This window comes from Pleurodeles waltl, chromosome 7, assembly GCF_031143425.1.
Source record: "Pleurodeles waltl isolate 20211129_DDA chromosome 7, aPleWal1.hap1.20221129, whole genome shotgun sequence".
In the NCBI taxonomy this organism is placed as follows: Eukaryota; Metazoa; Chordata; class Amphibia; order Caudata; family Salamandridae; genus Pleurodeles; species Pleurodeles waltl.
In genome coordinates this window covers 273,856,522-273,872,663 of record NC_090446.1, presented here as the reverse complement: position 1 = coordinate 273,872,663, position 16,142 = coordinate 273,856,522, and the positions used below count along the sequence as shown (strand labels likewise).

The window sequence follows — 16,142 nt, the reverse complement described above, 5'->3', positions numbered from 1 at the left end:
CTAAGTATAATGCTCCCAGAATGCTCTCTGATTAGATGCAAATGAAGTGTCATTTAGTAAAATGTTTTGATGCATGCTAGTATTTCCCAAAAATATTTCTAATGGAAAATCAGTGTAACCATTTTCAACACGATTATGGGAAGCATGAAAATAAACAAACACTGACAAAGCCAACTGATCTGACATATTTTTATAAGTCTTTTAGTTTCATCAATGCGTGTCTTGTTTTGACATGGCTTTTGTAACACTTTATTGTTGTGGGAGCTACCAGGCCCTCAACATTGTAACAAACACTGGCAAAAAAAAAACAAAACGTTTTTGAACTCTAAAAGCACACGTTGCCACCAGTGGCATAACAAAGGACCCGCAGCCGCCTTCCAGGGGCCCCTTCAGCATAGCACCTGTCCTGAGTGAGTCTGGAGAGGGGGCTGCTCCATGTTCTTTGCAAAGGGGCACCCTCCAGTTTCGTTACGTTACTGATTGCCACCGTAGTTCCTGACAATATGCTCCTTGTGGAAGAGAAGAATGCGATCACTCACAGTAAAGCCAGCCGAAAGAGAGAGAAATAGAAGTTTAATAAAAACAAAATGTCTTTGTTAACACCAGACCTAATTAGGGACCAAGACCCACATGTAGGTAGCTTTTTGCATGTCGCAAACAGTGACTTTCGCTGTTTGCGACGTGCAAAAAGCACATTGCTATGCACAAACCCAGTTTTGCGATTCGGTAACCTGGTTACCGAATCGCAAAACGGGTTTGCGACTCGCAATTAGGAAGGGGTGTTCCCTTCCTAATTGCGACTTGCAGTGCAATGTAGGATTGTTTTGCGAACGCGGGCGCAAACCAATCTCAGTTTGCACCCATTTCAAATGGGTGCTAACACTTTCACAAAAGGGAAGGGGTCCCCCTGGAACCCCTTCCCCATTGTGAATGTCACTGTAAACATTTTTTCAGAGCAGGCAGTGGTCCTGTGGACCACTGCCTGCTCTGAAAAAATGAAACTAAAACGTTTCATTTTTCGTTTTTGTAATGCATCTCGTTTTCCTTTAAGGAAAACGGGCTGCGTTACAAAAAAAAAACTGCTTTATTGAAAAGCAGTCACAGACATGGTGGTCTGCTGTCTCCAGCAGGCCACCATCCCTGTGAGGCCGCCATTCTCAAGGGGGTCGCAAATTGCGACCCACCTCATGATTATTTCTGAGGTGTGCATTTGCGAAGCCCTTGCGAATCACAGATGGTGTCAGGGACACCATCCTACATTCGGATTTGCGACTCGCAATTTGCGGGTCGCAAATCTGAACTTACCTACACGTGGCCCCAAATTCTTAAAGAAAGTCACAAAAGTGCACCCATGGTATATGTCGTACCCCTATAAAATATTTGTGAAATGTATTTTAGCATGGGTAAATATGCATGTGTAGATTTGCTCATGTGAACATCTATTGAGCATTAGCAAGTTCATTTTCCCTCCAGCCACTTTCTTCCCAACCCTGGAAGAAGTTCTAATTCTGCCATTGTCAGGAGTAAATGTCCAACCTTTCTTATTATGGGAAAATATTAGAGAGAAGCTGGTGAAAATCTTTGAAACATGCAGGTTAGTAGGTTTGCAGACTCAAAGGCTTTCCAGCCCTGAAACTATTGCTCACTGCTTCCTCCAACCCCAGTATGCAGATCTGCAGAAAGGTGGAAAAATAAGGAAATTGCTACAGTAGGGATTGAAACTGCAAGTATTCAAGCCCTACTATGGTAGTAGCCCTGGCATAATCAGAGAGGCTATTATTAGAGCTCTTACATAATGAGATTGCTACCATAATTTGGCGCCACACTGCATGGCACCAAAGGGACAAGTAGATCTTTTTACAGGACAAGTAGATTTGAGAAGCAACCTGTCCCGTGGACAAGTAGATATTTTAATAAATTCCACACCCCTGTGTATGTTAAAAAATCTCTTTTATTCAAATATATACACAACTATTATGTTGAATAATATGCATGTCCATCACCATTATAATAGAAATTATGCGTTAGTTTTATGTACAGGTGAGCTTGAAAAAGTGGAAACCTACTCACTATGAAACGAGTGTAAGGGAAGTGTTGGATTTGATCAACCGAAGACAAAGTGAAGTTGGATAAACGCAAATGACGAAGTAAACGTAACCCATCATCGAAGCAAAACTGTAATTCCAAAGGACTGTTAATTTTGATGCTTAGTGTCTCTATGAAGAAACTTTCACACATCTATTTACATCCCTTAAGCCAATTAATGTATTAATAGAGGATGGACAAGCACTGTTCAACTGCTGATAACTACACTGTTAGCCTGTTTTGTAATACATTTCCTAAAGTGGTTGCTCGCACTTGAAAGGTTGGTACTTTGAAAGACTTAAAAAAATGTTTTAGTCAAACTATATGTGTTCACAGTTGGACTATACCTACAAAGAAAGGGGACAGTTTTAACATTAGCTACCTTATTTCACCATTCAAAATGTATGTTTTTATTATCTAGATGAGGAAAACAGTTGATGATATAAGTCCATTAATGCAGAAGATAATGTCTATCAAAAAGTCATCTGTAAAGTTACAGAGAGAACTACAGGAGTACATAATCACCAATTAGGTAGTAAGTAGAAACGCTAAAATATGCTAATTGACAGTGATAACAAAGCATTTTGTAATGGAAAATTTGCACAAAAACACTCAATGTTGCACAAAATAAAAACCTTATTAAATTATTTCACATACCAGCTTTGAAAGCCTGCACTTACCGCTTATGTTTTAAGATCTCAGAGCATGCCTGTCAGTTTTCAGCCAGTACAAAAAATGGTTTTAAAGCAAGTGATTCCAAATGAAGATGAAGACTATCCGTTTCAAATCAGTGTTTATCACTGACAAGCCTGCACTTTCCTACCTTCACTTGCAGCTTATTTTTGTGACAAGCTTGAAGTATGAGAATTTAAACAACAAACCTCCTACTAATGTGTTGAACTTCATGAAATTCTGTAGACTTGGAGCCTTTGAAAACTAGCTGTCAGTGTCCTTACTCTGACCTTTGATGTGTGTTTTTTTTTCATGTGCTGAGAAGGAAATGACCATTTGAGGGTTAAAACCGTCTGAAATGCCAAGTCTAAGCAGAGTCTAAGCAGAGTGCTTCTGGCTAAAATCACAAGTTGAAATTGTCACACAAGACATAGATCAACTTGGCAGCACTGTACTCATCTATCAGGATCCTGTTAAAAAGGCAGGTAAATTTGGAGGAGAGTCTTTCATGTCAACATTTCTATTGGAAGACTGGCAGGCCTCAGTCACAGGCCTGGATCAGCTGTACCGTGCTGTATCAGTAGTTTTTGTCTCAGTTGGTTACATGTGAGTATCACATCTCATGTCAACAGAATCTTAAATCTGTCCATGTGTAATCAGAAATGCTGACAGCTTTGGGACAGAGTCAGTCCTGTCCAAAGCACCCTCGTACATCTGACTTACTGTGCCCAAAGACTACTGCGTCACATGATACAATAAAGGAAACATAAGAAAACCGAACATGGTTATTTTGTAGAGCACACACTGACACGACATGGTACTAGCTGTGCTGTTTGCAAACATCAGATATTGCTTAACACAATGATAATCATTTTATAGACCTCAGAAGCATGAAAGATTGTTGCGATACGTGTCCATGTAGTCACATGGTGATGCCTGCTGTAGGTTTATTAATTCAGTGAGTTACTAGCCCTGGCTTAATGCAATAATTTTGTCAACTAATTAAAACTTTGCATACAATACATATTTTACTCCGACTTTAAGAAAACAAGACTGAGCAGAGATCTTTTATGTCTGGTAACTTATTTTTAAAAGTACTCGATGTAGAAGTTTAGTAGCAATTTCTTGATTATTTAGGTTCTGCAATAATTTTACCGGCTTGTGATAGCAAACATTGCAAATACACTTCCAAAAAGGTGTTTCTTCAACTTTTGATGTTGGATCATCCATCCAGCATGCTATATCAATTTAGTGATTTTTACTGCATTTTCAAAACAAGAAAGATATAAAGTACAGAGAACATAGTTTTCCTTCAACAGCCTCAGATCTTTCACTTATTCGAGTTGTGACCCTCTTCAAATCTGGCTATTAAAGCATATGGCATAATCAGCATATCAATATACTGTCAGGAAATCTTTAGAATAGAAAGAATATTAACTATGTTTACATCCAACAAGAAACAAGCGTCATGACGTATGAATCATAATTTCTTGTATTATGCAAATGCAACTTTTCAGAATATTATGTCTATAAATGGCAAAACACAAGTAAGGTTCAGAAATGTTGACTATAGCAAAAAAGTGTGAAAGGACCTCTATATTTGCTTTATATTGTTCTGCTGGCTGGAGAGGCAATCTAAAAATTATTTTGCAAGAAAAAATAAGATACAACTTCTGTAAACGGTTACCATAGTTCAGTTATCAACTTCAGTCACAACCTCTTCTAATCCACAACTCAAAACTACCCATCGAACTTGCCCAAAGTAGAGCAGAGATTACTGGTCTCTCTGGATCATATATGAGTAAGCCATTCCACTCATTCGAGGCCTGGTCTGCAAGTACCAGATAGTACAGAAACAACTTGGATGAAAGAGGTTACTCACCTTGACCCAAATTATCTGCAGCACTCTTACATTTACATATGCCACTGAGTCAGGACAGAGTGAGAAAATGAAAAAGACAGTGCACAATGAAAAACACTTATCTGCTCCGAGCACTTTGAGTTTTTGCCTTGAAATACAAAAAGGTAATTAATGAGCAGGAAGAGACATCTTATATGAATGTCAATGAGAAACCCAAACAAGAAATCTATGTTGCCTTTCCTTTTTGTCACAACCCAATGCATGATCACTAAACATATGAAAGAATGTGCTATAATTTGGTTGGACCATGCTTAGGGAATGCCGTGGCCCACAATTTATACAGTGCAAGTATCTTTATTGCATTCACCATAATTAACTGAAGGAGCACACATTTCACCAAATGTAAACATGAATGTTCTCTCATGAGTGGTGGCAAATAGGCTGGAAATATATTTAATAAAGTTACTAACCTTCTTGCCCACCTCCCCATGAACCCAAAAATAATGGAAAAGCTGCTTTACAATTCAAAGGTAAACACCCTCTTTTTAAGTCCACAGAGGCCAACACTGATCATGTAGTGGCAAACAGTGTCAACAATCCTTTCAGGAATGAAACTATTTCATTGCCACCGAGCTTTGACTCTCCATAGACACGATCCACAAAAGATATAGGAACCTGGAAAAATATAAAATAAATTACAGTTAACACCATCTATTAATTTCGATGAAATGTGTATGACTGAGGTATAGAAAGTCATTGTTCCACTGAAGACATTTAAACATTAACTGAACAACAAAATGTTCTCTCCTCCCAAAATACACTATTACAAGCTCCTGGGCATACCTTACGTTCCTGGGTGCAAATGAGAATGAAGAACTGCATATTTTCTATCAGGGTAATAATCCTTGTAGTGGACGGTTTTTGTTCTCGTCCTCAAGATATGCTCCTTATATACGCACAGAAGTTCTTAGAATGCTTCAAATGTTTGGATTTGGTTGATGAAGGGATCTCATATGAATGTTAGTCTAACGTGTGTTGGGCAGGGGAATGATGTGGATGGTGGATGGAGAGGATCGACAGTATTTCAGGGAAAATTCCTAAAGTGTGTAGGACATTTCAGTGATCAGGAAAGCGCATGCTGGACATTGCTTTGGGAGAAGTGATTACAGGAAACTACAAACAATTTTGCTTACTCGCTCTGGCCTCAATTCATTCATTATTTAAGATTATGTAGATATAAAAAAAAAAGGTACAACCCTGTTTATGATTTCGATCTTATGCAATGGCAAGGCATGAATATGCAGGAGAGTGAAATATGGGAATTTTGTTTTAGAAAGTTAAGTTTCTTGAACCACTTTGATTTTAATTTCTGAATGTACGCACTTCCATCTTCTATATTTATAAACTCGTTTAAATGCATTGTTAACATTGTCCTGCCCCATTCAACATTTTTTTCTGATTAAAAAAACGTGAATAATACTTCAAAATAAAAAAGAAAACACAAACTTTGTAGTACATGGTACATACGTGTGGGCTGTTAAAAGACACATTGGTCCTGATCATTCCAATTCAAAATAATTTTTATATACCTCTCCGATAGTGTAATCCAACTGTCTAGCTCTTATTATCATTTCCATTTGAAAGACGTATCCTTTAGAAACACATTTTTCCACAAGCTTCTGCAAAATCTCCTTTCTGTACAATCTGAAACACAAGGTCCATTACATTAGGCTCATAATACATAAGGGTTAATTTAACAACTTTATTTCCCGAGTAGACACCATTTAGCATAAATTGCTCTAGAAAAAGGAAAAACACACTTTATTATTTTAGCGTTAAAAAAAATACTAGTTACTCACTGAAAAATTCTTGTACTCCTGTTTCTGCAGTTGCCTTCTTAAAGACTAAGAAGATTTACTCCACAGTCATAGTGGGTACCTGACCACTCTTGCCCCTACCCATGCTACCCTTCTTTATATCCTCTCATCTTCAATTAGGTCTTTCCTTTTCTTTCAATCTAAACTAATATTTTATATACGTAGACCAGTGGTGGCCAGTACACAATCAGACGGAGATCTGTTTGGCTACATGTATAACAGCTACCAGGGTCATAAACTAGTGATGAAACTCACTTGACCTTTCACCCCAGCCACATGCTTCTAGACCGAAGGATTACAAAGCCTAGAGGAACAAACAGTGGGTGCTGCTATGAAATAAACATTTAAAAGGTTTAACTAAATGTATTTCTCAGATGGCCTAGACAACCCCTAATAAGCTGCCATGCTAAACAAAGCATCAGTTGTGTAGCAGCAGCAGCAGCACAGAGCAAGAGGCATACAGAGGCAGCTGAGGTTTTAGTAAAAGCTGTCTATGAAAGAACATCATCTGCTGAAGAAATTACCAAAGTAAAGTAGCAGTCCATGGTTCGGTAGACAATTCATTGACCAATGGAAGCTCTGAAGTCCTCCTTTTCAAGGTTTGTTCCATCAAGAGTGACAAATTGCCTGTCGTGACATAGTTTGCTCAGTTCAAGTAAACTACAAAAGCCCCAATGGCATTAAGACTGTGAGTAATTCTTGGCATCTATAAAAGCATTTTAAAGGTAACCAGGAAGCTTTCCAGAATCATACAAAAATCAAAAATGATTTTTGGAACCACTTCCTTAATCCCTGTGGAAATTAAATATAGTAGTCTGCAGGGGACATTAATTGTCATTAACTAGCTGATGTTATTCATATCAGAGACACAGTTTTCCATGAAACCAATTTGATATGAATGTTGCCATGAAGAACCGAAAGTGGACATTTGTTTTAGAAACATTCTGTGCAGCTTTAGTTAAATAAAATACAGTGGTATAAAACTCATATTTCATTGGAAACCTGAGTTATGGAAAATATTTTATGGTTCCCTCTGAAATGTAGATTTCACAGTTAGAGTGATGGCCCCAAAACCATTCTTATGATCCAGCAAAAGACCTTGAAATAAACATGGATGCCAAACTCTCAATGAATCCACAAGTGAAGAAGATAGTCAAATCAAGCTTTCCCACAATGAAAACACTGCAACTCATCTTGCTGCAGCTAGGATTCCACATAAGGTTCAAGCTACTATCGCTATAGTCCTGTCAAAACTGGACTACACTAATGGTCTGTATCATGGCTGAGCTTTGTCTACTATGAGACAATTACAAAGAATTCGGAACACTGCTGCCACCTCCTCCTACATGTAAAGCCACAAGCACACACCTCCCCTGCTTTGAGGGCGCAGTACTGGTTACCAGTTGCAAGAGGATCCTCCTTCAAGCTGCTTTTTATCACACATAAAGCAATCGATGGCAAAGGACCACTATTCATCAGGAAGAAAATAAACAAATACATGCAACAAGGGAACCTACTCCCAAAAATGGCTCCTCACCTAATAACTTCTACACACAAGGAAAGAAAACAGGGAACATCTTTCTCTGTTCAGGAAGGCAAATAATGGAGTTCCCCACCCTCAAACATAAGATCCAAAGATAACCAGTTCCACTTCAGAAGATTAGTCAAGAGCTGGCTCTCCCACACATAGCGACTATACTCACAACTCAAACATATTCCACAACAACTTAAACATATTTCACAACAGTATACTCAGACATCACAAACTACATACACTTCACACACTATGGAAAAGAACTGCTGTTATACAAGTACACGTCACTGTACTTTGCACTATACCTCCCGTTTTAAGTAGTTACATTTATATCAGGGGAAAAGTATATATTCTACCACAAAATACATGTGTAAATCAGACCATCTCAAAATTGCTGCCCCTATCTATATACAGGTACATATAGATGGTTATGCCTGCTACTAATAACCACAATAAGCAGCATGTGTACATTCATTTATACAAGTTAATTACAGTAATTTGAAACAATAAAAAATGCACAACAGGATAAATGTGTACAGTAAACCATGTATATATTGCCGCTCCAATGTACATACAGGTTTTTGAAAAACGACGTTTAATCAAGCAAACATAACTTTACCAAGCATCATATAATTACCTACCTATTTAAATTTTGCCATTAATCCTTTCTGCCCTACCAATCCGTCCTCACTGTCTCATCCCAAATTTTTCTAAGTAATATGAACTTCCAACCATCCTTCTCAAACTTTCCCACCTCCTTTTTAGCCAGGTCACCCAAGTGACAAGCACACACAACTACTTACAAAAAACGTACCACTTCCCTTTTTTAATTCCATTCCTATCATTCTAGCCCTACTTCAAACTCACCATTTTGAAATCCATCCCTATCATTCTATCCCTACTCCTAAATCTACTAATCACACATGAAATCAAGAGTGCAAACCTAACACAACTAATGAAAAATAGAAAACCAAAAAACAGAAAGTTGTACCAACTTACTAACTACTAATTTTGGGTTGCAGAGCAGCATGCTACTCACTGAAAAATTGCTTTAGTGCCTCATACTGGGTCGTAAGCGCATTTACAAAACAATACAATACAAATAACCAACTTGATTGTTCTTTCATAGGTATGCAGTGTACATACATCAAAACATCTTTTCACAAACTCAATCTGCAGAGAATCACACATCTGTAAAATGATGCACATTTAAAAACTGGTGCCCGAGTCAGCAGTAGGACTTTGATACCCTACTTGACCAAATGAAAAACGTGACAAAGCATTTAGTATAAAGTACATAAGAGTAGATTAAAACTGCTCAAAGACCAACAAATGGAACCTGAACCATTAAATTATTTCTTATAACATGAGGAAAGTTATTTAAAGCTAGGTAGTGCCCAGAAACAAATTCCAGAAGGACATAAGCAAGTTTCTCATGAACCAATTACCACTCAGTGATCTAGGTCAGTGGAGAAATAATGCCACACAGATGCAGAAGATCCTTCCATCCTATGGTACAAAGCAGCTGTCCTCATCACAAACTTTATAAAGTCAGGGAAGCAAAATTAAGTTGAATACCTGGCTGCTATTCCTATTATCAACCCTTCGTTAGTAGGAACAAAGCATAGGGATTTCCTCTCATCTTGGAAAATGGGCTTGCCATAAAATCCTTGCCCATTCTAGAGGTAACAATTAATATTTTATTATTTTTCCTGGCAATGAAAATATTCACCATAGATTTTCCATACTGTCAAAAGGTCAGTGCCACTACTTTCTGATTCATTTTCCACTAGTAATTAAACTAGTCAATTCAGCTGGGTGTACAAGATATCACAGCAGTGACAGTGTGTCTACTGCACACCAGCCAGATGGCTGGTGACTACCCAAATCCCAAGCCTTTGTGCCCACCCTCAAGATGACAGCAATCCCACAGAGAAGTTGACAGCCTACTCCATGCTTATTGCCATTCTACCTCAAGATCTGGATGACCTGACCACAAAGGGAAGGGAGGAAAGCCTTGATAGCTAGAAGAATCAGCCTTGGTTTGAGCTGTTTGATGTGAACTACCTGCTCCTCAGGATACCAGAGGCCTCTGTTCTCAAATTCCTTCAAATAAGCACTTTGCTTGAGGATGGAGACATCCATCAGTACCAGGACCATGGCAGATGGAGGTTAGGACATTCCTTGGGACAAGTGCTCCTCTACTGACTACCAAGTCAAAGGCTCTGCAGCATCCTGGAAGATCACCATGGTGTCTGCCAGATTTCCCCAGAAACATCAGAATTATATCTCTAATGTCTCAGATCCTCTGGGGAGAAGAAAAAGCTAAAGATGTTGTGTCCAGTACTTCCCCTCTGGAAAAAAAGAGAAGCTTTGAGGGTTCTAGCAGAAATGGAAGCAAATTGATAGAAAGGACCAAGTCAAACACCAGAGGATGCTGTTGCCTGTATGTTGTGATGTCATATGCATCAGACCAGTTCTGAGCAGCCAGTGATGCAGTTACAGGTATACAGCAATCCAGACCATCTGACATGTTATGTTATGTTATAATTGTTTATATAGCGCCTAACTGCCCGAAGGCCTCGTAGCGCTTGTATTGCCATAGCGGGAAGTGAGCTATTTATGTTCGTAAAAGAGTTTAGATTTTAAATAGCCAAGTCTTCAAGTCCTTCCTAAAGGAAGTCTCTTGAGAATTAGATCTTATATTGGTTGGCAGGTTGTTCCATAGCAAAGCACCTTGATATGCTAGTGATCTTCCTCCCCATCTTGCTTTCTTCACCGACGGTACTATGATCAAGTTTGCTGATGAGGATCTGATTGGCCTAGCTGGAGTATAGACCTGTGCCAGTGTTTTAAGCATTTCAGGACCCCTATTGAAAATGGCCCTGTGAATGTGGCATAGGGCCTTGAACTGAATCCTCTCCTTTACCGGGAGCCAGTGTAAGGACACGATTCCTGTTCATTTAGAGTGTTACTTGGGGATGTTTAAAAGCAAGCGTGCGGCAGCATTCTGTACCCTCTGTAGTCTTTGAATAACATATTTGGGTGATCCTATAAACAGGGCATTGCCATAATCAATTCGAGATCCTATCAACGCCTGAATAACCAATCTTCTAGCCAGAAATGGTAATATCGTGAGAACCTTCCTCAGCATCCCGAGCAGGGCAAATGAAGTTCCTGCTACTCTGTTGGCATGTTGGGCCATTGATAATAGGGGGTCCAGCCACACGCCCAAGCTTTTTATAAGGCTTTTTGGAGGAGGCAGGGTAGGGGCTCCGTCTAGTAAGCTGGAATTAACTAGGGGCATATTTCTCCCAAAGAACAACACCTCAGTTTTTTCATCGTTAAGCTTCAGTTTGCTTCCCGACATCCAGGTAGCGACTGCTTTCAGGCAGGGCCCTAGTGCCGTACCCATATCTGGGTGAGCTTTAGAGAAGGAGACGACCAATTGGGTATCGTCTGCATACAAAACCAGATTAAGTCCGAATGGTTCCACAATCCCGGCAAGAGGCCGCATATAAACATTAAAAAGTAGCGGACTCAAGGCCGACCCCTGAGGGACACCACAAGTACTGAAGGTACGCTTAGAGATGTAAGATCTATCCAGCACCTGAAAAGATCTACCATGTACAAATGAGCGGATCCATTCTAGTGCGCGGCCAGCGATTCCACATCCCCGCAGTCTAGCTATGAGGATATTTAGATCAACTGTATCGAATGCCGCACTCATGAGCCACAACCACTGCCATCATCTTTGTGAAGACTCCAGGTGCATTTGTTAGCCCAAATGGGAGGTACACAAACTGTTAGTGACATTCCTAACAAGAAGTACAGATTCCTATTGTACAAAACACAGGAACAGTATGTAAATATGTGTCCTGCAAGTCAAGGAAAACCATCTTTCAGTGTCATAAGATCTGGAATAGAGGACAGTGTTTTTTTATCTTTTTCTTCCGCAGCTAAAAATGTAAGAGTCTGAGGTCTAGGATCAGATGAAAACTACCACCCTTCTTGGGAACTAGAAAGTACTGAGAGTAGCACCACTCACTTTCCTGCTCTGGCACCAACTCCATCATTCATTTCTGTAGGAGGACTGAAATGTCCTATTGCAATATGCCCAATTGCTTTTATGTCCAAAGGGACTGTTTGGGTGGTGTTGAGTGAGGCACTTGCTGGAAGGGTAGGGCATAACCCCTTTATAGAATCTAATGTACCCATTGGCCCAATGCCACGTCTCTCCAGGCTTGCAGAAATATGATAAAGTGTTAAAACAGGAAGCACATCCTTTTTCAGGGACACACTAAAGGGGCTTCCCAGGAAGACTACAAAGTAGAGGGAAAGGAGACCTGTTGACTGTGAGCCTCCTCCTTTGTCCCTGCATTTGTATTGCCTGCCAAAGAGGTCTGTTGTTGTCACTGAAACACCTGTGCTGTTGAATGCTGGAATCCTTTGGAGAAGCCACAAACATTTATGAACAATCAATAATCTTTCAGCAGTGACTGGAAGCTAAGAGAATGGGCTGTGACTCTTCTTGCATTAAAATGCTTCCCTAAGAGATGCATCCCCTCAAATATCTTATCCACAAGAATGACTGTATGGCCCCTGAAAAGTTTGTCAAACTCAGCCAGGCATGCCTGCACAAGTTAATAGATGATCCATGGCCCTGACCACCAAATCAGCTGTATTTAATCCTCTTTTTATGACATGCTTAGATTCATCGTAACCATCTTGGACCACTTTGCTTAAGTGGTCTCTGATGTGTTTCAGCATATTGTATAGCACTTTCATTGCCATGTTCCGTAAATCCTGTGACTATCATCCCAGAAAGCATTTAGCGTTTAGGAAGTGAAAGGTCAGTCAAGCTTCTTGCTGAAAAGGTATTCTCCATAATTGCCTCTAGCTTCTTGAGCTCTGCCAGGTGAATGCATCTGACATTTACTTGTATTATGTTTGCCATAAAAGGATGCCTAAAACACAAGTCTATATTGTGATAGATGGACCTACAGGAGTAGAAGATCTCCTGGTGCCAACTGGTATGACGAGCAACAGATCTGCTCACTTTAGGAGTGGATGTTGGTTTGTCCCATGCATCACTAATAAGCTCCATCACAGGGTCATTAATGGCAAAAGTGTCTCAGTGGATGAAGGGGCAGACTGCAGAACCTCCATCAAAATACTGTAATTTTACTTCCACTGATGGCAGGGGCAGCTAGCGCAGATGCTCGGTCTTCTTCCACTCTGACTGGAATTACGTAATTTCTGCATGGACCGAGTGTGGTGGTAGGTCAATATCAATATCTGGGGAAGTGTCTAGACTGCTGGCATGTTGCAGTGGTGGATTGCCAGTGGTCTTCGAACAAGGAGGTGGGAGCACTTGGTCATGGTATTCTAGGTTTTGAGGTTGAACCCATGGTATTTCCAGAAGATCAGAACTGAAATCAAAAGGTTTGTTCATCCCATGTCGGTAGGCTTAATACAAGTAATCTCTATCAACCCTGTATTCCTTCTCTTCTATTATTCTCTGAGCATTTCTTATTGACTGATGGACCTTAACTGGGCCCACTGGCACCTCCTGCAGAGCAGGAGGGCCGGAAGACAGCTGAGACAGCTGGTGACGTGCTGTTGGGACTGACATAGTTATGGGTGCCAGTGAGGGCCACAGTGTCTGTATGACTCTGACTTGATTCAGCCCAGTTTCCATTGGAACGTCGGAGGCACTGGATACCGGGCAAGAACCCAGCAGATGGAAGTCAAACAAACCCTCACAAGGTCAAAATGAGTGGCTTAACTTGAAAAACAAACTCTGGGGAAAACATCAGGAGAAAGCTCTAAATCTGCTGGGAATGTGTGGAAAAAAAGGAACAGATATCAGGATGCTGAGGTAGGCTTTATACGACACCAGTGATGTTACCAAAACTGTGCTTCCAGTGTCCTAATGCAGCCAGTGCCACTACCGGCACAGGAGACGTGCATCAGAAATTTCCAGATCCTGTCTGGTGCCACAGATTTTCAACAGGTGTCAACTCTGCAGGTAAAGGTATCCATCAGAAACGTGGTATGGGTTTAGCATTCCTTTCTAATTCATAGTTCCATTCAGAGTCCCAAAAGGACATCTGTGTAATTTGCTTGCCTCTGAAGAGTTTGTGAAGGAATAGCTGTTCTCTTGCTATCATGGCAACTATAGTGTTGATTGACAGAGGAATTCAAAAATAGCAGGGTCACTTCTCAAGGGACTAGAGCAGCAAATCTACAGAAATCAATGTTTAAGGTTCAAATCTCTATATATGAGACTGAGCTAACTAGGGCAAACAATCCAGTTCACCGAATCATCCCAGACATCTTCAGGAGCACTGACCCAGCAAAATCCAAATGGAGCTGCTGTGTCTCTCTGTAGCATGTAGGTAATAGCTCTGAAGAACTTTCTTGCTCTTCGTGGTATTATGTGATTGATTAATTTAGAAGCATTTCAAAACGTGTACATCAGAGTTTCAACCAAAGGTCCTGTTTCTTAATGTTCAGTCTTGGATTGAAGATTGGATGTCCAAATTTAAGTTTGCACAACCTCAACATTCTGGAAAACGCATGTGGCTGATTCTCAGTTCACCAATGATACCCATACCAGGAGAGCAAATTAAGTCAAGAAAGGTGTTAAGCCACCCTAGCACCTCAGGGGTTCGTAAACATGTTGGACAACTGCCCAGTCTTAGGGGGAACTAGCTCCTGTTTGATTACACTGGTGAAATAATCGAAAGAAACCTCAATTGTATGCATTTGCTCCTTCTCCGATTAACACATCACTAGGCCTGAGACTGTGAAAGGAGGTACATGTGTTTCGTTTGCTCTCAGGCAACTAAGTCCTACAACATTTGGCTGAAATCGAGCTGGAAAGATGCACAACCACCTGTATAAAGTCCCAGACACTGAGAGCACAAGTGAGGATGATCCTCCACAAATTCTTTAAAACATAACTGCTATTAATTCATTTTGAAGCTTTCTGTGTTACAGAAGCCGTAGAAGTAAATAAACTAAGAACAAAATGAATGACCTAAAAGTAGGGAAGCAATACATTCAAGCAGCAACAGTCAAATTAGCACTTTGCAAAACATATGTTTGCGCCATGAACATGACTGGGGAGAAGCAAATTGAACAAAAGGGTATGGGCCACATATGCACCATGGCTTGTAAAGGCTACTTTTAACTGCTGTACAAGGATACACTGGTGACCTCGCTAACAGACGAAGGCAATCCCAATAGTGAGGATGACAAACAGCCAAGACCTCAGATTCATTATACCTTTTGTAATTAAAACGTGTGTTGTGCACTGGGACCATATGCAAGTCATAAGGCATAAAGTCTAGAAATAGAAGCAAACAGTACAACTCTTGAAATGGTCTACTTTTGCCAGATGGAGTTCTACTCTTCACTCATTAGTAAAGAGAAATTTTATGTGGTTACTAAACAATGTCTTTTGTCAAAAGATGATTTTCAGCTCCTTCATTATTTAGAGAATACTTAATCTACAGGAGTAACATTCTTTAGGTGTACAGACATGAAACCTAAAGAAGATGGGAACAGAGTGGAACCTGTCTGACAGGAAATTCTTCTATAAAACATAGGAAAATCCAGTGTCAATTCAGATGAGAATACGGTTAAGTCAGAGTGCCTCGGGACTGGGTTGGAGCTTTTATAGGACACAGTCCTATTTGGACACAGTCATAGAGGCCAGTGGGGAGATGGTTCTAACTCTTCCTCTGTAATTATTTCCCCTGTAGAGACCTTTGTAGAAAGCTCTTTGAGAGGAGGTGTGTTTTTATTTTTCATTTAAAGATGTGGACACCTCACATGAGGGAGATTTAGAGGCTGGATGTATATAAGCCTACGAAATGTACCACAAGACCTGGGAAGCTGAAGAGCTCCCATAACTTTGCCACCTCGTTGTCCTTTTTCCTTTTTTCTATGGCCTGGTGTACTTGTGGGCCCAAAGTATGTTCCTTGTCAAAAGACTCATTTAGGATCATTTGCGGTATCTCCTGCTTGAAACCAGAAATGCCTAGCCACGCATGCCTGCATCAGAGGACACTGGTATTAATTCCCCTGGCTGCGGTATCTGCTG

The 16,142-nt window shown here is 40.2% G+C and overlaps 1 protein-coding gene across 1 annotated transcript in view; it reads right to left on the bottom strand.

The window, feature by feature from the left end:
* Positions 1–2,464: 2,464 nt before the first annotated feature.
* Positions 2,465–16,142, bottom strand: part of DPM1 (dolichyl-phosphate mannosyltransferase subunit 1, catalytic) — a 112,073-nt gene continuing 98,395 nt past the window's right edge. The window contains exons 8-9 of the mRNA XM_069243639.1: positions 6,208–6,322; positions 2,465–5,293 (exon numbers count right to left, since the gene is read on the bottom strand). Of these exons, the coding sequence (XP_069099740.1) occupies positions 5,189–5,293; positions 6,208–6,322 (220 nt within the window). The 3' untranslated portion in view covers positions 2,465–5,188. The remainder of the gene's footprint in view (positions 5,294–6,207; positions 6,323–16,142) is intronic.